This window comes from Hibiscus syriacus, unplaced genomic scaffold, assembly GCF_006381635.1.
Source record: "Hibiscus syriacus cultivar Baekdansim isolate YM2019G1 unplaced genomic scaffold, ASM638163v2 tig00116975_pilon, whole genome shotgun sequence".
NCBI lineage: Eukaryota > Viridiplantae > Streptophyta > Magnoliopsida > Malvales > Malvaceae > Hibiscus > Hibiscus syriacus.
Genome location: NW_024063499.1, coordinates 1458110 through 1481017, shown reverse-complemented (window position 1 = coordinate 1481017; position 22908 = coordinate 1458110). Strand labels below are relative to the sequence as shown.

Genomic DNA, 22908 nt, shown 5'->3' with positions numbered 1-22908 from the left:
TAGCATTGTGGGCTCCTTGATTTCCCCATGAAAAATTAGGATTCTGACGCCATCCAGCATTATAAGTGTTTGAGTAAGGATTGTTGCTGCCTCGATTGTAATTACCAACAAAGTTGATGGACTCATGGTTGGTTGGGCATTCGCTCTCGAGATGATTGCCTTGGCATAACAGACATGCCAGATTAGTTGTTTTTACTTTCTTCACATCAGTGGAACATTGTAAGTTCTTCAACATATTAGTAATAGCGAAGAGTTGAGCGGACACTGAATCTTTGGCTTCTAACTCGAATGCTCCAGGTGCTCTCCTCCCACTCCCAAGTCTTGAGGAAGGAAATTGATAATCATTGTTATCAATTTTGTCCAAGATAGCAAACGCCTCCGTAGGTGATTTATCCAGCAATGTCCCATTTGCCGAGGCATCCAGTAACATCCTCGTGGGTGCATTGACTCCATTATAGAACATGACTACTTGAGTCCAATCATGAAAACCATGATTTGAACACTTTTGAAGCAAACTCTTGTAACGATCCCAACACTCATACATGGATTCGTCGTCGCCCTGGCGAAAAGATGATATTTCATTCCTTAGCTGCGTATTCATATTCGGTGGGTTGTACCTCAATAAAAAACTCTTGTAAAGATCGGCCCATGATTCCATCGAACCGGCTGGTACACCACTCAACCAAGCCCTTGCTCGGTCACGCAATGAATACGGAAAAAGCTTTAATTTTAGAAAATCCTCATGCACTCCTTCTTGGCGGAAAGAATCACAAACTTCCAGAAAATTGCGAATGTGCTGCCTGGCATCTTCAGTTGGCATACCCCCAAACTGCCCAATGGAATTCAACATGTTGAACATGACTGGTTTCAGCTCGAAATGTGCAGCTTGAATTTCGGGTGCCACAATCCCAGGATTCAGATCATCCAGGATTGGATTTAAATGATCTCGAATAACACGAGGCCTGATAGCAGGTTCAGCATTGTTTAATACCGCGGCATTCTGATTTCTGTCATCTTGACCAATGCCTTGGTTTCCAATCTGATACATATTTCCTTGAGCACGTCTTCTTCTTCTAAAGAGTCTTTCAATCTCAGGTTCTATCGGTTCTAAAGGCTCTTCAGAATTTCTTCTAGGCATACACTAAATAAACCTGAAAAATAAAACAAAAATATCAAGTAAACTATACAAAAATAAAAATGCAAAACAAAATAAAATGCTCTGGCAAAACTAAATAACTTCAGGCTGCCAATCACCGGCAACGGCGCCAAAAACTTGTTCGCGTGTTGTGATTACTATAAAATATACGCAAATAATGTGCAAGTATACACAATCGCTCAAGTAATATAATGATGAGTGAGTATCGTCTCCACAGGGATTGGATGAAATCACAAAAGTCTAACCAAAGCAATGCAATATTCTATCTAAGTATAGTTAGTCTTGATATATACAAATGTCACGGCAATGGATATGTGTATGCTGGTGGATGCGGATTGATGGTGTGATGGTGTAGCAAATGGAAATGCAGTGGCAATGATGGATGTTTAATGTTGAGTATGGTGAAATGTTGAGGCAATGAGAAATGGTAAAAACAGTAAATAAAAAGATAAATAAAATAAGAAGAAAATAATCCTCACGTGACAAGCTTCTAATGAACTGAATGGTAAGGATTGGTCTAAGGTTGCTAAACTTATTTCTCAAGTATATTTAAGCTAACTTGTCTTTACTTACTCGACAGGGCTTTCCTAAGGTGTTCAAAAGAACCTAACAGAATAAGATGCCAAGGCATCTGCTCTCACTCAACGATGTTGGACAGCCTACCCTATTGATAAAGACACCCTTTTTAGTCGTTGAAATCCTATCCTAGTCTCTTCCGAGATCTAAGGGATTAAGTTATAATATTCCTAGGTCAGTTCAAAGCCCCTTGAAAATACCATAACTCATTGCTTATGAGGATCTTATCTTGTGTTTCTTCCGAATACTTACAAGTATTTTTAGCTTAGGATTCTTCCGAATACCTAACCTTCATCTAAGAGATGGACATTTCCATGCCTCTTACAAGCCTAGATGGTGAAGCATTCATAAGGAATGCAAATAAAGAACCAAAATAAACTTAAATATACTATTGAAAATAAAGTTCAAACAACCATTCAACCAACCACCACCAAATAAGTTAGTTCATGGTGGGGTTCGAAATATCCAAACACAAAGTCATGAAAATATTCGTTCCAACAACCCACAAAATAATATAAAAATAGCAGCAAAAAGGGAAGTGAGAAGAAGCCTTCGACGCGCCACCGGAGGTCTCCTCTCGGCCACCACGAACCACCTAGCTCGCTAGCTCCTTTCGGCGCCTAGCTTGCCACTCCTTGGAGCTTTATCAATGGAGGAATATCCCAAGGAAGAAGAAAGGAAAATAAAAAATTTGATTTTTCTTCTCTATGCATGTGCTCTCCGTCCGTATGTCTCTCTCTCCCATGAGGTGTCATATATATTAAAAAATATCTAGGGGTAATGATTAGTCTGTTGGGTGCAAAATACCCTTCATACCCCTAGAATCACATGTTGTGCATGAACCTTATCCTCCAAGTGGCAGTTATCCTTTGGCAGCTCTGGCAGGTGGTTACAGCAGTCCTTCACGTGCAGAGACAGCTGTCCAGTGCTAGATGTCCTTATGCAAAAATATCTTTTTGTGTTTTTCTAAGCCATAAATGCCAAGGCATTTCAATCTGCTTTAGCAACATGTGATGGCGTGGTATTACTTCCCAAAGAATCCTTTTTCTTGTTATTCCCTGCACACCATAGACAAACTGCACATTTCCCTCAAACAACACCATTAAGAAATAAAATAGCACAACCCCCAAAAATGCAACTATATGCAACTATATGCAACTACATGATCCTAAAATGACTAGAATGAGCTTTTAAACAAACAATAACTTAAGTGAAAAAGGCTTTAAAAGTAGCCTTTTTAGGAAGTTAACACATCCATGTCATCACATACATGCCGCAATCACATCTGTTACAAAATTTGAAAACCACACATGTCAATTATGAAACCTGCATAAATTAAGCTTTCTATTTATGATAACATCTCGTACTCATTCAATTACTTATTCTTCTTATGCTCCACAAATTTGAAAATTTTCAAGGGGAACTTTCCTAGAGATCCATAGAATTCTACCCAAATGCGTTTTTTATTATAAATATCTAATATTTTAATTTGTATTAAAAAATAAGAACTTATGATCCAAACAAATTATGCATTATAATTTACATAATGTCCTTTCATACGTACATACATACCAATCTCTTAGCATCCTTCACTCTCTGTTTAGATGCTTCAGATGTAAACAGACTATCATATATTGTTGCAACACGATCTACCATATCCAACACCAACAGATACCAATGTGAATTAAGGTAGTTTATTGTGATCATGATCTGCAACAAATTTCACACTCAATTTGACAAAATTCAACATTCTATATCCGAAAATATCATTTGCAATTGGTATGGTGTCTTACCTTCTCACAGTCGGTGAATTTCACATAGTTATCCAATATGGGATCCCAAAAGGTAGCAATACTCTCAACACTTTCTTTGTTGTTGGCATCTAACACCTGTTGCTGCAATTACGCAACAATCATTATTAATTTACCGTTTATAACACTACTTTTCAACATTTATTAATTTACTTCACCGCTAAGTGGTATGGAAGGTAGCCAATCCTCCGGAGTGACTTTTTCGAATCGCAGCATACTGTCTAGGCGAGCAAATCAATAACCTAACAAAATTAATTACACAATCAGAACATATTCAATAGGTTTTAACATTTTGTACTTTCTATTTACCACACCGCCAACCCATTCCGTAGGCTTCAACGTTGCAATGTTGTATACACTAGCGAATTAATTTCCCATTGAGATTACAGAATATCTGTATGAATCATTATGATTAATATCTTGTCATGAAATATTTAAATATCACTCACAAAGCAATATATTTCACTTACCCCGATTCTAACCCACTATTCCATAAATAATCACAAATTGCAGCTTCAATGTCATCAATTCCGCTTGGAATATCCGTTTTTTCAACCTACAATTTTGTATACAAATTTTTGTCACAACAACATGATAAAGATCAAATTAAGTTTTCTTTTATTCAACTTACTTTCTGCTTCTTCTTCTGGGGTGCAGGACATTCTGAATCCAAATTTGCATCTATAACACTCTCCGGTGTATAGATCACATCGACATCTTTCCTCCTCATTTCCTCCCTCTTTTCTTCTTCCTCCTCCCTCTTTTCTTCTTCATATTTTTTCAGTTCATCGTATTTTTGCTCTACATAGCTCTTCATCTCTTTTATTTCACCCTTCAATTTTTCCACTTCATCCAAGTATTGATCAAGTACCCCTTTCAGCCCCGTAAGTTCACTCCTCAATTCCACAACCTCCTTTACCACTCCATCAAAATTTTCACCTGTCACCATCTTAAGATCACCCCTTAACACCTCAACTTCTTTCACCACTTCACCCCTCAACACCTCTACTTCTTTTACCACTCCATCTATTTTCTGTCCACTATTTTTCCTTCCACTTCCCCCTTATGCCTCTCAAGTGTCTCTTCGACTCTCTCAAGTTTCTCTTCGACTCTTGATTGTCTTTGTATGATATCAAATTGGATTTTTTTATATCAACCAATTCAGACATCAAAATGTCGAAGTTACTCTGTTTTCCCTCACCGTCATCCCCCAATACAACAATTTCTTCTTTCTTCTCCTCTACCTCCTCTACCTCTTTGCCAATAACCTTCAAAATTAAATTACAATATTAAGACATTGATTATATTCTTAATATTATTTAATTACATTTATTACCCTTTCTTTCTTCCTCGGTCTATCCAACTTCAACTTCGCCATCACTCTAACCACCTCTTCATTCCCCCATGTACGGATGCGTGCCACTCCGGTTATTTCATAAGCCGGTACTGCCTCATAGTCCGACCAAAAATTGAACAGTGCAACCTGCATTTATAATAAATTTTATAATTTTATATAATAACTATACTATCATTTTATATAAAAACACAAAAAAGTTCTTCAACTCATTTACCTCTAATATTGATATACACCCTTTGAGGTATCTCTGGCTGCCCTTTTTAAAGGTGATTATTGATTCAATTAATCTCGAATGGACATATTCAGCCCAATTAAATTTACCCTTCAAGCCTTCATCGTAAATGAGCTTCATATAGTCCTTGTTCATTGACGTATCACCCGTTAGACAAAGAAATATCCCGACAAGGTACAATAGAACTCTGGCCTTCAGCTCATCCCCCCCGTAAGATCCACTTTTGATTTCCTCTTCAAGTTCAACATATGTCACCTTATGATTCAAACCATATTTGGTGGCAAGTGCTTTCCAGTTCTTACTCTTAGAGACTTATACAACACTTTTGCCTTCATTTTCTACCCCCAATACGGCTGCAGCACATGGGATCCCGAGAGGAAATGAAAAATCACCATACTTAATAATACATTGTTTGACATCAAATTACGCTATCAAGGATCGACACAATTCCCTCCGAATAGGTTGATTTCTTACTCTTACCAACGATCCAAACCCTATTTCTCCCAGCACATTCAACTAACCCTTCTCCTTAAGGTGTTTAATTAATGAATTTACCCTTTTAATGCTGTACCTTGTCGACACTTTCTACATTTTTTAATTATATATAATGTTATAGTTCTTATATATTTTGTATCAACATATTTACAAGTTTAATGAATACCTTCTTTTCATGTGCTTTCCTTCATTCGTTGTATTCTTCACTATCCATCTTTGACTGTGCGATGTAAGGTTCCTTATCAGCATCACTCATCGAATTCCATTTCTCCAACACATTATTTCTCACCTAATATTAAGCATAAATGTTTCTTAATCAATACATTAATGCTAAATAATACTCAATGTCAATTTCAATTTACATACCGAGCCGATGTGTTCGCCATCTTCCTTCATCCTTTGGCATTCGGTCATACTATCAACATTTAAAATTTGTCATCAATTTAAAGTTCTTAAATACTTTAATCTAATTACCATTTCAACAATAATAACAAAAAGACATTGATACTTACTAGAAGTACATATATCCACCCTTTGGTTGCTTTCGAGTCTTAGCCTCAATTTCAAAGTCATCTGCCCACCAACAATTTTTCCACCCATTGACTCCATTTTTCCTTCATATATCAGTTTACGCAAATCAAATCAAATACTTGTTACATACACTTTATTCAATATACAAATATAGATAACTACTCTTGTGGTAAAATGGTTTTCTTCAAAAGAATTTGAATGGTCACTACAAAATGTGTCGGCACATTTATACAACCTATAATATCATTTTCTACCTATAATATTTAATAAAAGTATCGACATTTATATTTTACCTTGAATATCACTTTCTACCTGTAATCGGTCACAAATGCTTCTTTACTCCAAAACCCCAAACAACACATAAAAATCCTATTTCTGATTACTGTAATAATAAAAAATTAGGGTTTCGACAATACATTTTTCGATTCGACTGCAGCAACAAACAAACAAACTTCGCTTTAGAAACGCCTTCTGAAATGCAGCAACAATTACACTTCGATTTCAAAAATTCGTCTGTTCTATCTATTTTCAGAGGATATTTAGCTATGACCTTTATATTTTCATCGGATATGTTATTTATATTTAATCGATACAACTACCAAAGTGTCGATACTTTTATGTCAGGTGTCGATACTTTCGATAGGATAATTACCTATTTCTTTGAAAGTATCGATAATTTATTACACGTACTTATTAAAGTATCGACACTTTCAATATATCCGGTAGCGCTTTATCGGTTTTATCATTTCGATACCGGTTTTATCATATTTTTACTTGTTATATCGTTGTGGATCGATATTTTTTTTAAAGAATCGACACTTTATAGGCGCTAAAACTGCTTCTCTTTTAAATTCACAAAGTGTCGATACTTATATTAAAGTATCGACACTTTCAATATATCCGGTAGCACTTTACCGATTTTATCATTTCGATACCGGTTTTGTCATATTTTTACCTGTTATATCATTGTGGATCGATACGTTTTTATAAAGTATCGACACTTTATAGGCGCTAAAACTGCTTCTCTTTTAAATTCACAAAGTGTCGATACTTATATTAAAGTATCGTCACTTTCAATATATCCGGTAGCGCTTTACCGGTATTGTCTTTTCGTGACCGGTTTTATCATTTTTTACCTGTTATATTGATATGGATCGATACATTTTTAATTTGGATCGACACAAACCGACAAGTTAAGTTTGCCAGTTGCCAAAATTTTTAATATTTCTTCATGATTTAGACCTACTACATTATTATTACTCAACATTTCCGGTAGCGCTAAACCGAATTTGTTAAATATCTTTTAATGTATCCGGTAACTCCGTATATTAGCCGTATATTAACCCGTATTTCCTGAGACAATCCTTGAAGAAACTTCTTAGCTACACCATCAAATACACTTGTATTGTCTCTAAAGTCAGATTAATTATAAATATTAGTTTTATTAATCGATAAATATATTTATTAATTTAATATTTCAACTATGTTTAAATATAATTAAATAAAAGACAACTAATCTTACAAATTAGTATTATTATTAATTTCGGTTGTCATTTAAATCATACTTAACGTAAAAATAAGCGTTCAAACAATACTCAAAGTTAACTTAAGGTTTTTAAAGAATTTTTTGTTAAAAATATATGCTTAAAGTTTTTAATCTTATACTTTTAGGTGTTTGGACCGTAATCACTGTTAAATTTAGCCATTATCTGACACGTGTCAGACATATAAACTTTCAATTTTTCATTTAAAAAAACTTAAAATTTATTATTAAAAAACTCATTTTTTTTGAAATTATAAAAAACCTGTAAAACCCTAATTTCAATTCCTTCACCACCACTGGTTGCCACAATCGCCGCCAATCAACGTAAATCTCAATGGTACCTGACAATCCGAACACCTAACGGCTGAACCCCATGAATGATACAAGCGATGATTGTAGTAAAAAATGTGTGATTGCAACAACTTATTAATTCCAACTAAGTGCGATGATTCTTGCGATTCAAGCGACGATTCTTCTTTTAGTATGTTGGAATCCGGTTAGATGAAGTGGCCGACGTCAAAGGGGGACGATCAAGGCAACATCTAAAGTTAACTTTAGGTATACTTTGGACTCTTATTTTTGCATTAATCCTTTAAATTAAGATAAACTATGTAGTTTGTCACTCATCTATCTGCTTACTTTTATTTTGATTATTAAAAATTAATTTTTTTATTTAATTATTAATTTTTCGAATTATTCTTATTTTAATAATTCTTGATGACATGAAAAATATATTATTTGATACTAAAGAAATTTAAATAAAAATAATTAAAATTTCAACCCCACCAACATCCAATCCTCCTGCCCTTCTCTCACAGTTTTGGAGAAACAAAGTAATAGAAAAAATCTCCAGCTTCATAGCAGCCTGCCATTCAGAATTAGCAAATAATTCCACTGCCAAGATCTTATACTATTTGAAGTGACAGACCGAGTGACGTCATCCCAATAGGATGTTTGAGTTTTGAACATTGTTTAATTTAGTTTACATTTCCATTTCTTAATTTTTTTAGTAAATGTAATGTTATGTCCGCACTTGAATTATCTTTTGTCCTACTCATATATTATATGTGTATGAATATATATATGAATTGAATTCTTGAGTGAACAAAAGGAATATATAAAGAGGGAAAGCTAGAGACATATCACCATCTCCCTCTCTCACTTCATTCCCTCTTTATTTTTCATTCTTCTAATCTCCCTGTTTCACTCCCTCTCACTGTTAAATGAACGCTGAGATTAAGCCCTTAACTGATTAAGCCCAAAACCATAGATCAAACAGACTGAGATTTAAACAAAGCTTCCCCCACAAACAAACCTAATCTCTCTAGGCCTAATCTCCACGTTTTCCCCTTCTATAATAACATGGTTTCTATTCACTTCTGCCTTTTATCTTAACCTCCTCTATCCCTCTTCTTTGCCCTTTAAAAACCCAGAATTTCGATATCTGTATTTTCTTTCTCTGTTCATGGACTGCTTGAGAGAAATAGAAGGAAAACAAGCTCATGATCCTATATTCATTGAGAAGATGAGTAAGTTGTCGCTGCCATCCTCGTTGCCACGCTGTGTATACTTTCCGGGGTCGCTCATCGTCGGCGCAGGGCCTTCGGGTTTGGCAGCTGCCGCTTGTTTGAAGGATAAAGGTGTCCCTAGTGTAGTCCTAGAGAGATCTAACTGCATAGCATCTTTGTGGCAACTCAAGACCTATGATCGCCTACACCTTCACTTGCCGAAGCAGTTTTGCGAGCTACCACTCATGGGGTTCCCTACTCATTTCCTTACTTACCCTACTAAACAGCAATTCGTCGACTACTTGGAATCATATGCCCGGAGGTTCGACATTAGGCCGCGGTTCGATGAGACGGTCTCGCGGGCTGAGTACGACTCCACGATTGGTTTCTGGCGTGTGACAAGCGTGGGGTTGAAGGGAAAAAAGACGGAATATGTGTGTCGGTGGCTGGTGGTGGCGACGGGGGAGAATGCGGAGGCGGTGGTGCCGGAGATCGAAGGAATGCGGGAGTTTGGTGGGGACATAAGGCATACGAGTTTATATAAAAGTGGTGAAGAGTTTAGGGGGAAAAGGGTTTTGGTGGTGGGGTGTGGGAATTCAGGCATGGAGGTGTGCCTGGATCTTTGCAATCATAATGCTAAGCCTTCGCTTGTGGTCCGAGACACGGTAAGAAAACACTTCTAAATATGCCTACTAGCAACTCTCTTTTTCCCTTTTTTTCATTCATCTTTTTTGTTATTGGAAACCGTAGGTGCACGTCCTCCCTCGAGAGATGTTGGGGAGATCGACTTTCGGGTTATCGATGTGGTTGCTCAAGTGGCTGCCGATGCGGCTTGTCGACCGGCTCTTGCTGATAGTATCGTGGTTGATGATCGGAGACACAACACGATTCGGGTTGGATCGGCCTCGGTTGGGTCCCCTTCAGCTCAAGAATCTGTCTGGAAAGACCCCAGTGTTAGATGTAGGCACGCTTGCCAAAATCAAAAGTGGAGACATTAAGGTATTTTGCCTTTCGTCACTCATATCACATCACTTTCTTCCCATTGCCTACTAACGAACTAACTTGTGTTTTTGATATCTTGCAATAACATTCCAAAACTTGCAAAATTCTTCTAATAAGAAAAAGTCACGCAAGTACCTATTGAATTTAGATAGATATCGAGCATGCTTAAACGTTTAATATCTTTTAACTTTTTGAATGGAAAGAAATTTCGGTAGTGTAAGTACCAAGTATTATGTAAAAAAAAAAAGTTATGCAAGTTTTTGTTTTTTACAAATATCAAATCCGCATTCCAAAACGGTCTACATGTTTCGTTGGTCCCTTTATTTTGGTAAAATTTTGAGATTCAGTCCCTACATTTATTTCTTAATTCAGAATTGTTGGCATGCACTGTAGGTACGTCCAAGCATCAAGCGTCTAAAGCGACATGCTGTGGAGTTTGTCAATGGCAAAACTGAAAACTTTGATGCAATCATCTTTGCAACTGGTTATAAGAGCAACGTACCCTCTTGGCTAAAGGTATATACTGTATTACCCTTTCATCTTTCTTTTCTCCACTACTTTGTTTCTTCCTATCTATTATATATTGTCTTAATTCTTAAAGGTCAAATTCAGATTTTGATCCCTTTATCATGCTCAAATTAGGGATTTGATCCCTATACTTTTTAATATAGCATAATGTGTTCCTTTACTTTTATAATATCATTAATTAGTTCAAATAGTTAACATCATTAACGAGTCTGGTTAAAATGTTTATTTGGTTTTTTAAGAAAACATGTCAGTAGTTAACCAGAAATGTTAACGATGTTAAAGTATTTGAACTGGCTAATGATATAATAAAGTAGAGATCAAATTTTTATCGAATTAAACTGAACCACAAGTGGAGTGACAAAGGACTTGTGTTCAACTCTTCCATACCACTAATCTGGATTTGATCCCCGGACAACCCCATAGGAATTATATCTTGAATTTGAACATAGTAAAGGGATCAAACCATAATTTGACCATTGTTTAAAGAGAGAGAAAAGAAAGAAAGAAAAAGGCTAAAGAAATGAGAGGAAATGGAAATTGACAGGAAAGGAAGATGTTCTCAGAGAAAGATGGGTACCCTCGAAGGCCATTCCCTAATGGGTGGAAAGGTGAGTGTGGGCTATACGCCGTGGGGTTCACTAAACGTGGCTTGCTTGGTACTTCAATGGACGCTCTGAGGATTGCAGAAGATATCCAACGGTGCTGGAAACAAGAATCAAAGCATCACTACTTTTGGCACCAATCATCATCACCGTGATTGAGAACAATTTTGTTGCCTTTTTGTTTCTTGGGGTTTGAAATTCAGTGACATACAGATTTTTGGTTGAAGATGAAGATATATACACTAATATATATATTAATATATATATATATATATATATATATATATATATATATACATATAACACCACACATGAACCAGCGGCAGTGGAATTTTGGGTTAAAAAAACAAAGGTGGGAGAGAGTTTTCTCAGTGAACCCTTAACTTCTTTACCAGAGATAGAAAAGAAAGGGTTGGTGTTGTTTGGATCATGGAAAAATCTCAGACTATTTGTAAATTACCATTTTTCTCTAATTAGGGTTGTTTGATATTTGTTATGCAGATCAAATGACTGTGCTCTTTTAACCTATATTTTCCAATGGGATCTTTGGAATATTGAAGAGTTAATTAATTATAGAAATCTTCTCTTTTTTTGGTGGTTTGTAGAGTGAATCTGAATGTTGTTGATTGAAAGCTAGCAAGAATCTAGATCATGTTCTTTGTTGTTTTTATTTTGGTTGTTTTGAGGCAATATCACTGTCAAAATGATTTCATTCCATGTAGAAACGTTGGACCACTCTATTTTTGATCCGAGACACTTGCTTTTAACTATGAAAATATTGATGCAGTAGTTAAATACATTTATATAATTATATATTAATTTTTAATAATCATATATTAATTTTTATTAATCATATATTTTATTAATTTAATCTTAATTTTAATCTAATTTAATAAATTTAAAATAAAATGAAACAAGAAATGAAAAAGGAGGGAATCAAATAGAGAGGGGTGTTAGAGAACTAACCACTTAATCAAGTCCATCACTTGGTTAAAGATTGACAAGGACCAAATGTGTATTATATAAATTTGTTTAACTGACGCATCAATCTTTTTGTTAATGATTAATAGTTAATGGTAAGTGACTTGAATCACGTAATTGATAAAAATTTTAGTTTAATAATCAAAATAGAATCATTCTATAATTTAATGAGTATACATATAGCTTATCCTATAACTTTAGTTTAGTGACTTAAAGGGTGAGTATTCTGTTGAGTTGAATGGAAAAAAATTGAGTTAGTCAAGTTGACGTGTACTAATTTTATTTGAATTTTTTATTGAGTTGAGTTTATGAAATTTGAGTCAAATCGAATATGTTTATTAGAGTTTTTGTTTAAATTTAAATGTAAACTACCTATCGAGTTACCCACCTATTACTTAGTTCTTGTTTTGGCCACTAAACTATCATTTTTTTTCAAAATTATACCTAACGGTAGGTTTTTGTTCTATTTTAGTCACCCGCCGTTAAAAAATTAACAGTGATACTAACATTATAATTTTAATTATTTTTGAATGTTGATGTGATATCACCTTATATATAATATTTTGCTACGTGCTTCTGTATGCATGCATTTTTATGATGTAAAATCTAAAGGAGCATAGATCAAGGGTTTTTCTTGTGTCTCCTGTTGCTGTTGGAATGTTATGCAAAGTAGCTGAGATGGAGGGACAGGAGAGTACGTAGCAGTTGGATGGCCCATAAGATCCCCCAATGGCCATTTCTCCATTGGAGTAGCAGCTACCTTTGGGCCTTTCCATTTGCCACCAACTCTTCTTTTTTCACTGACCAACCCACCTTTACCACTGAGTTGCCCTCTCAACCAAAAAGATGATGCTGTGATGTGAGGAGTCGGGACCCTTTTAGTTCTATTTCACCGCCTTTATCATTTTTTCTCCATCTTAATACTCTTATTTTTTTTATATTTATCAAGTGGTGTCAGTTGTTAAAATGAGTGTTGTTATTCTTAGAGATCGTGAGGTCAAATTTTACATCTCGATTCACGATCTAAATAAAAAAAATGAACCGAAATTAATCATCACAGTCATCATTTCTCATATCGCACATCAACAATGCATTATTAGGATTCATACAATCATAACAAATAAAATCTTGTATGAATTGATTTCCCAAAGTGATCTTTAATTAGTTTCAAATGATGTGTGCATACCTATCAACTTTTCTCTTTTAAAAGTATCAATTAGCTTAACCGATGCAATCTAATTTAGTGGCTGTTTCCATATTTAGCTTGCTTGACATAGACATTTAATTAGCTGGCATTTGATTATATTAAACCAGTTTTATGTTCACTCGACCCATCCATTTATCAATCACAATCCTACCTAAACCCCTATAATTGGCCTAATTATAGATTCAGTACATTTACTAGATGAAATTTATAATTTAACCCCTATACTTTAATTCACATGTCCTTTCTTAGTAATTCTAAATCAATAACATCATTAACCGTTGTTTTTTCGTGATGGATTAAATTTTCTTTCTGGATCTATTAACACTATACAAAAATCAAATTATATCAAATAAAAACTTGAATGATATATAATATCAAAAGAAAATAATTATATATTTTAAATCATGATAGTTTTTTTGAAAGGGAGAGTTTTGCATGATTAAAACGACGGTTCATATTAAACAAGACGAAAAATATGAGTCTCGTTAAAAAACCTCTCTACATCTAATAGAGGGAAAAAATGATATGATATATCCGTAATATAAATAAAAATTAAATTTAAGATAATCATGTGTGAAATACTTAACCAACTAGGTAGAGTGGTCCTATATTGCTAAGGTGCTTATATCATCCACGAGCTTATGATAGGCAATTTCGTTACTTCCTTCCTTTAATTGTACTTACATATCCATGGAGGTGGGCAAATCAAGATCATACATTTATTTCATTCGATGTGTTAAAAGCAGTCTCTATTGTGGGTGGTCCATGAAAATTTATTATCCGAACGGTGTGATCTATACACATTTGGACCATTTCCCAAGCTCCTATAAATGGACTGCCAATTGATTGTTTTAGTCGACGATATGAGTTGCGTTTCCATTGGGTATTTTACTTAAAATTGTTCAAAATTGATTTTTTTTCATGGGATTTATAATTAATTTATTCACCATTGCGCTACCATTATTGACTATTGGTCTAAATTTATGTCATAGCCATGATAACTATTATATATTCAAATAAATATAATCAGAGTTAATAATTATAATGTATATGATTGAATTAATAATCTAAATATATCTAAAGTCGAGCAAGTTAATTTGATCAGCTTTGTTCCCTCATATTCCTATAGGTCATAGATTTTAGACCCACTAGGAACACTCACCTTCCTTCCCCTAGAGTCCCCCATTCCCCTCCCCTCCAAATATGATTAGGATTAGATTTAAATACATTCATGTTTAAACTTAAAATCTTAAACTTTGCTTGATATGAATTATGGAAATCAGAAATGATGAAAATTTTATTAATGAAATGGTTAAAATTCAAAGTAAGAAAATGGTTATGAATCTTAACCAATTGAACAACGAATATTTCATCCTTGCACTAAACAAAGCCTTCAAGTTGTTAGAGCTGTAATCGTATCATTAAGCCTTCAAACTATCAGTAATGTCCTTTTGTGCCCTTGACATGAGAATGTGTTAACAAAAAAGTGAATATAATAGTTAATAATAGGATCCGACTGAAATAATATTGATAATTCGAATATTCAAAATGTTTTAAAGTTTGTGCTCAATGGATACAATTTCACATTTGGTGCAAAATAGACACTTGATAAAGAGAATTATTAGTGGGGTTTATCAGGTGCTGGTGGAAAATTTGAGCAGTTCCTATCAAAGAAACTTAACTAAAACTGATGTTTCACCTTTGCAGATGAGAGCTAGTAGCCAAAGTAGTTGAATAATGCTGGCATCACAGGTATGACATGTAAATGTCAAGGTTTCATTTCTGAGATGGACGATTCATTAGTTGATCATCACAGAAAATTTATTATTCTTGTTCATCTTCACAAGTTCAATAAAATCTCCCACCGCCTTTCCCTCTTTTGATTGATTCATCAACAATGACATCTAATACCCAGCTTTCATTCTTTGATATCGATGGCTTAAATTGAATTATACCATAAAGACAACTATCAGTGTGCCTTCATCATATGATTCTGGATTTGGAAAACACTATTTCAAATTCGAGTCTTATAAATGAAAGAAATAATGTTGATTAAGCTCGTGTTTTGTTCAAAGATCTAATGCGACTTAATTCTAGATATAGTCAAGGTTTAATGAGACTATTGAATACGAGGGAGACTAGATCTAGAAAATATGAAAATGTTAATTTGGTTGGTTTTCGATTGGATCAATTTGAGTTGGTGGTACTTTTTCAAATTGTTTTATATTATAATTATTTCTAATTCAAATTAATTAAATTAAATTTTTGAGTTTAGATCATAGAAGAGTATATATCTAAAAATGATAGATGTTATGATGATTTTAAAATAACAATGACATCATAATGCTAATGCTATTTGTTTATCAGAAAATGATTGATGAAAGTAGACACCATTGCTGGTAAGAATTGGCAGAAGGAGAGAACTTGTAACATGTGTGAGAAGGACAAGACGAGGAAACGCGTGCATATAGATTGAAATTGACATATTGCAATCATCATTTGAAGAAGATGAATCATGTCACACTAATGGGAGAGAAAGAGGAGTTCATGCAAAACTCTGCTACTCTTCCCTCGATTAGGCAATATCTAGAATTAGGTTGTGGGAAAATTGGGACCGCCACTCTAAAAAATTAACAACTTGACCTTGCTAATGGTGTATAGGAAAAAAAATGAAATTGTGATGATTTTTAGTGGTCGATCTTTTTTTTTTTGTTTTAGATAGATAGTCGTAGAAAGTTATTTAGTGGAGGGATAAGAGCGAATGAACGAGAAAAAGAAAATTATAAACAATCTCGAAAGATTAAGAGAGAGAGAGAGAGATTCTTATTTTTCTAGCCTTGTATGATGATTTATATACAAGCCCTTAGTATTAGTGTCACGTTTAGGGTGATGACGATAATTTATAGCTTGACATAATAAATAGATACGACAATCAGATAGTATATTTGGTTGGTAGATTACGTAAGTCTGCAAGTAGTCACGTTAAAGGATTGTAATTGGTTGGAGGATATAGAACTCCGGAGAATTTGAGAGGTTTCAAGGTTCGATAAAGGAAGAAATGATAATAAAAGCGTGACTTGCGAAGAAAATAAAAAAAATAGACAACACTAAATAAATCTATATGAATAACATCATAAGAAACATACTATAATAAAAAAAATGTTCACAATTGTAATTTTAAATATTCGGTATGAGATGAAACTAGGTTTCATCTTCAAGTTGTTCTTTCATCTTGAAGAAGAGGCATCTTGTTACTTGGTCATTATTCAAGCAGGGGCGGATACTCTAAGTTTCATAGAGGGTCAAGTGCATCTCATTACTTTAAAAAAATTATGTTGAAGAAAAAAAAATTACATACCCATTATTTTTAAGAAAAAATATTAAAATTTTGAATCTATTATTAAATATTTAGGCCGTCGTGTGCTTGCATTAATTTATGTTCAGCCCTTTTGCATGGTATGCATTTTGCTGGTTCAAGTGGGGAGTTTCGAAAGTTCCATCTCATGGAAAGTCCTCGCAATTACTTTATTGGACACCTTTAAACTAAACCGACATGCACACATATCATATATGTGTGTATCAACTTCTCTTTGATTTGTGATTGGCTCCTCAACTTTCTATCAATTTATCGACAATCATGAATACGCTAAGACTCCTCCATCTGTATTTAGACAAGGACTCGCCATATCTGTTAAAGATTAAAAGCAAACAAAGCACCCAGTAAAGCCAAAGTACACTAAGCACTTTATTTAGTCACAAAATATTACGAGTTTCAAAAGTTTTCATTAAAATTTTTCATAATTTTTATGTTCGTTTTATACAACAGAAAAAAAATTTAAAAGAGCAAATTATCTGTATATAGTATATTTGATTTAACGAAATAAAATACGGATATACCGTATCAAGAATGATATGTACATTGTTTAGTTAAATGAAAGTTAGCATAATTTATCTAATGTTTTAGCGGTGGAAATTTAATATAGTTTGATGAAATTATAGATTCATAACTTGATGAAAATTAATTCACGTTTAATGACTTGAAATGTAAATTACCCAAGAAAACAATTCAATTATGTCATAACAAATTTCTCTCCCACACATCAATTGGACCCTAATGAATTTGGGTTCGTTCATGGCTACAAAAATCAGTTAATTTTCCTTTCTAGTTTTCTTCTCCTCCAATTATTTTTAACACTAAACCCACATAAACAAGAAGCCCAGACCCAACCCTAAACTGGAGCCCTAAGAACCCCACAGTTCTAGGGTTTTGCGACATCACTGAAGAAATGATATATATATATATTCAATTTATCAATAGATTATTTTAGAATAGTTTTTGTATGGATTCATTATGAGAGTGACTCTTTTAATGTAGTTTATTCTATTTATAAATATCAAGATTTAAACTCATAATCTTACTTAAAGAATTTAATGTCTATTGATATTTAACCATCATTGTTAATGAATTGTCTTTATTGGTATTGAATTTGGAGAGTTTTTTTTCTTATAAAAAAAACTCTAAACATTTGTTTTTTTTATAGGTAAAGGAACCGAAAAATATTGGAAAAGGTATTAAATTAATTTTCTAATTATAATTGAGAAATTAAATGAGATATTAACCCTTCATTTAATGTATTACATCATTATTTGATTAAGGATTTAATGGCTGTTAGTGTATGAAACATAATCTTTTAATAAATTTAGTGAATGTTTTGTAATTTTTTTAAAATTTGATGACTAAAATAAAAAAAAAATATTTTAGCAAATTTGGAATTTTCTTTGACTCTTCCTTTAGTGTTAATATTTTTAAAAAAAAATAAAAAATTATTAGTTTTTTTAATAAATAAGCAATATAATGTTACTATAATATTTTTTTAATCATTTCAATAATATCTTTCATTATTTTAACCCAAAAACCAAATAAACAAGAAGCCCAAACCCATTTCTGAAATGAAACCCTAAGAATCCATACTCAGAAATCAACATATGTATATTTGTTATATTAATCTAATTTTGCGTCTACACTTTCCCTTCGATTCCCCCATTGTTCTAGGTTTTTGTAGCATCACCGTCAGAAATGGTATTAAGGTCCCGTTTGGTTTACGGATTAAAACATTACTAGGAGGAATCTTTTTTTCCTGTTTAACTTACCAACGTTTGGATGGTTATTATTCCCAAGTGAGGCTAAACTTTGAATACCAACAGTAGTTTCCCCCCTGTTTTACTGGGAATGTTAATCCCCCAGCTCTCTTAGGTATTTGAACATTCTCGTCCTCCTTGACTAAAATACCCTTCTTCCCATTAGCTTGCTTCTGCGAAGGAAAACATTGCATCTTATTTGATTTGACGAGAGCTGTTGCATTCTTCCCGTTAACTTGCTTCTCCCTGTTAGTTTGCTTTAGAGTTTTACGGAGAGAGTTGTTGCATTCTTCTTCTTTGATTTCCCTTTTCTATCAGAAAAACAGAGGAAAGAAGTGATTTTTTGAGGTTTGGGTTTTTTTCATGTTGAATTTCAATAAAGTTTGAAACTTATTATCTTCTAGTTTAATTCCAGCATGCAATTAGTTCCAAAGCTGTATTTTGTTGTTAATTAAGCTAAATAAATTGTTTTTCTGTCTTTTACTTTTGACATCTCTTAATTGAATTTGTTGGATGTTTGGGTTTTTATTAATTTTCTTTTTAATTGTTAGTCATAATTTGTGCTCAAAAATTTGGGTTCGATTACACGACGATAATTTGGATAAGAAAACGGAGAAGATAGAACCTTTATTTGTTTGATTTCCTTGTAGCTATTTTTAATCACTTTACCGGAATGGATGCTTTGTTTTAGGGAGGTGGATGGTGTAATACCATTCGAAGTTATGTCTTCCGCAAAACTACTCGATGTGGTTCATCAAAATTTATGGAGAAGCAAATAAATTTCACTGGAATTTTGAGCTATAAAGCTGAAGAAAACACTGGTTTGTACTTATAGTCCCATATTAACCTTTTCTTTTTGAGCAAGTATTTATGTTGAATTTTTGAATGGGGCCTCTTGTGTTCCGCAGATTTCTACAACTGGAATAGAGTGAAGCTACGGTACTGTGATGGAGTATTTTTTGTTGGGAAGGACAGAATGAGGTACACAATAGTAGTATTAAGTATTAACCTTTTGCAGCATTTCCCTGAACTATATTTAAGTTGCTCACGACACAAATATCATAGTCTGTGTAAAATTCGATTCACTCGATGCTTATTTCGCTGAGAAAAAATAGATAGATGCTTATTTCCGGTTTTTAGCCTTAAAACTACTGTTGTTTTTCCGTTGTTTCCTTAGAAGCGATTGTTGAGAAAGATTTTTATAACTACTTAGTTTAAGAACAAATTTTTTTCTTTTGTAGCTTGTATTCTATTAACTTTTTACTATCTTAATATGGTGAAATATTCATGGTTAATCATAAGAAACAAAAGAATAATTTCTTACTTGACCAGCTAAGTACTTGCAGAGCACATAAGATTAAACTTTTATTTTTGATGTTAATAATTTCCAATTTTCAGCATCGATATAGTTTACTCGGGAGAATCTTGTGCTGATGCATGGATTGAAAAAGAGGTTTGAGATGACAACTAGTTGAGAATTTGAATTGTTCTGTTACTGGTTATTTAGCATATTTGGTTTCATATATATATAGGAGAATAAAAAGAATGGCTTGCATCATTTGTCATTATCCTTTTTTCAGTCACATTATAGTGAGGGTTTTACTTTACACTTTCTTCAATGATAAGTTATATTAAACTACAAATTGTGTTATTGGACAACAAGGAAAAAAGAAAGCAACAAATCATAGTTTTGATTAGCTTGAGAATCTTCTAGGATTATTATGAATGGATGGTACAGTATCATGTAATTAGTTAGACATGCAACATATCCTTCCTTCAACCTTCTTTTTTATATAAAAAACACTTTTTAATGTTGAGGCCTCCAGATAAATCACACTCAGTTAGTTCTAGAGATGTTGCTGCAGAATATGTTAGAGAGAATTGGAGAGGCCTCATATCAAATAAAGTCGCTTCACCTCTTCTAAACTTTATGCATTAGGGGATATTTTCAGTTATTAATCCAACATTAGGGGATAGTATCAATTATGCATCTAAAATTGTCTGCCCTGTAAGTTATTCCTATATATCAATTAACAAGCAGTGCATGGTATGAATGAATAGGAATCTGCTTTTTTAACATCATTTCTTGCGTATTCTATTCAAGCAAGCCACACTTTAATAACCACATTTGCTTGAAATTGGAAAAAAAGAATGAAAACATGTATGTCCTTATTAAAGCTTGATTAAACGGGCTTTGGCTTCTTTGGCCTACGATAATATAAGTTGGCAAGTTTGCAGCACGGACCTGGAAAAGAAAGCAAGCTAGGTGAAAACCTGTATGCCCTCAGTTATTATATTTTGTAAGTCTGAACATTGTACAAAATTTTGATGGTTAATGTTATACTTCTTTTTGTTATGTAAGCTAAACAAAGAATGTAAACTTATAAAATTGTATTCGGTATGGATGAGTTCATATCTGCTATTCGATATCTTGGATAGTCTTGTCAAAATTATCGTGGCTAATTTCTTTTGAAACAGTTGTTTGTAGTTTATGACTTACAAATAATGTGATAATCTTGTCATTAACACTCTTAAAATCACAGCTGAAAAGGTTTTCAAGATATTGGATAATAACAGTCCTCTTGAACACGTTGCAGTTCCAGACTTCCAAGTAAGCTTGGAATCCAATCAAAGTTCAAGTAACTTCTTGCAGTAAATACATTCATATGGCAAGACGGGTTATGTGACAAAATAGGGTAGTAATCTGTGACATCCCACATGTATACATTTACATAAATTGTAAAAGAGGAAATAAAGTTATTGTTTCAAATAAGAAGCTTGCTTTTGTGAATAAAGCAATGCTTCTGACAAACAAAAGTAACTACAGAAGTAAATCTATGATTCATTAGGCAATTTAATCACCTTCAATTGAGCAGTGGGTGCACTAATACTAGCCTAATATCTGATCCAGAAATCTCATTTTGCTTCGCAGTTGCAAGCAGTTCCTCTGTCAGAGCAATCACCTGCATGCCAAGATTTCAGCACAAGAATACATCTAAACAAGATTATATATTAATAAAACAATAAAGGGTGAATTTTATCATATTTCGAACTTAGAATCTCAAGATGAACATCGCAAATCAGGTGAATGAGAAGCAGGCTAGCCATCACGACACATAACACACCTGCAAAGGAATTAGTATGAAAGTGATGGGCAGCTTGCCAAAGCTATATATTTCAGAAATTTCTTTTTCTCACTAAAGTTCACATTCTGCAGCTGTGAACTCTTTTAATATATGAACCACCCTCACCTTTTCAACCCTGAAACGAAAAAAAAAACTCCAACAGTGCCATTACCATTAGCAGTTAATTGATGTTGCTTCTTTTAGCAACATGTCGATTCCTTCAAAAGAGGGAAAGAAGAGAAATGATATTTTCATCACCTTATCAAAAAACTTCACATCTTAAAATACACCCACAATCTAAAACTGACATTTAGATCACTTTTTGGTGTTGGTAAGTCTTGAATTCACTCGAAAGAATAATCAATTATATCTTAGATAAAGTATGTAGAATTAAATATAAATATAAAAGATAAATAAATTATTGTATATAGAAGATATAATAAATATTATATCTTAGATAACAAAAATAATTTACATCTTTTTATTATTATGAATATCTATGATAAATTATTGTATATTGAAGAATGTAAACCTTGTCGATTGAAAAATACAAGAAACCTCCCAGTGAATGCGTCACGTATGAACCGAAGCTAGTTTCCACAATGTAAACATTTAGTTAAATGTTGATGTAAAATTTTAATATATTTTTATATAAATTATGTAAAATTTTAATATATTTTAACATAAATTATGTAAAATTTAATATTAATTAAAATTAAAATAATACATGATATATTTAAATACTCAAGTAATATATTATCAACATATAAATTTTTTATATAAATAAATTTTATTTAAATATTTAAAAATTCAATTGTTAAAAAATATAGACCAATGATAATTTAGTAAAATATACATTTCAGTAATCTTTTATTCCTTCAACCAAACACTGTAATCTTACATTCCTGTCAAACCAACCAAACACAGTAATTTAACATTCTCAGTAATCCTATTCCCTGATAATCTTTTATTCCCACTGGTAATCTTACATTCCGTGAACCTAAATCGTTATCGTGGATTAATTCAATGTCGTTGTTTATGGAGAATTTAAATATGAAATTCAGTCTAAATTTTGTTTTTTTTTTCTCCTTTTTTGATAGGGAAAGGAACTGGGA

The 22908-nt window shown here is 33.1% G+C and overlaps 1 protein-coding gene and 1 long non-coding RNA gene across 3 annotated transcripts; one reads left to right on the top strand and one right to left on the bottom strand.

Moving 5' to 3' along the window:
• The first annotated feature begins 8885 nt into the window (after positions 1 to 8885).
• Positions 8886 to 11583, top strand: LOC120192450 (indole-3-pyruvate monooxygenase YUCCA6-like). The gene is made up of 4 exons (XM_039195229.1): positions 8886 to 9874; positions 9960 to 10208; positions 10605 to 10727; positions 11284 to 11583. Exons 1-4 carry the CDS (start codon positions 9167 to 9169, stop codon positions 11494 to 11496), a joined length of 1293 nt encoding a protein of 430 aa, XP_039051160.1. The 5' UTR covers positions 8886 to 9166; the 3' UTR covers positions 11497 to 11583.
• A 3632-nt stretch (positions 11584 to 15215) lies between these two features.
• LOC120192496 lies at positions 15216 to 22122 on the bottom strand. Of its 2 annotated transcripts, XR_005522781.1 has the most exons (5): positions 21920 to 22122; positions 21722 to 21793; positions 21531 to 21631; positions 16094 to 16099; positions 15217 to 15228 (listed from the first exon to the last, which is right to left on the bottom strand). It is a non-coding gene; the product is annotated as an uncharacterized LOC120192496 (long non-coding RNA). The 2 variants fall into 2 exon arrangements; XR_005522780.1 differs by lacking the exons at positions 21722 to 21793; positions 21920 to 22122 and having other exon boundaries at positions 15216 to 15228; positions 21531 to 21711.
• Between the last annotated feature and the right edge of the window lie 786 nt (positions 22123 to 22908).

Excerpts from the sequence above, each read along its gene's own strand:
- LOC120192450 (XM_039195229.1), top strand. The coding sequence starts at position 9,167 with ATGGACTGCTTGAGAGAAATAGAAGGAAAACAAGCTCATGATCCTATA. Across the intron at positions 9,875-9,959 it reads CGCTTGTGGTCCGAGACACG|GTGCACGTCCTCCCTCGAGA; the intron begins GTAAGAAAACAC and ends TGGAAACCGTAG. Across the intron at positions 10,728-11,283 it reads ACGTACCCTCTTGGCTAAAG|GAAAGGAAGATGTTCTCAGA; the intron begins GTATATACTGTA and ends GGAAATTGACAG.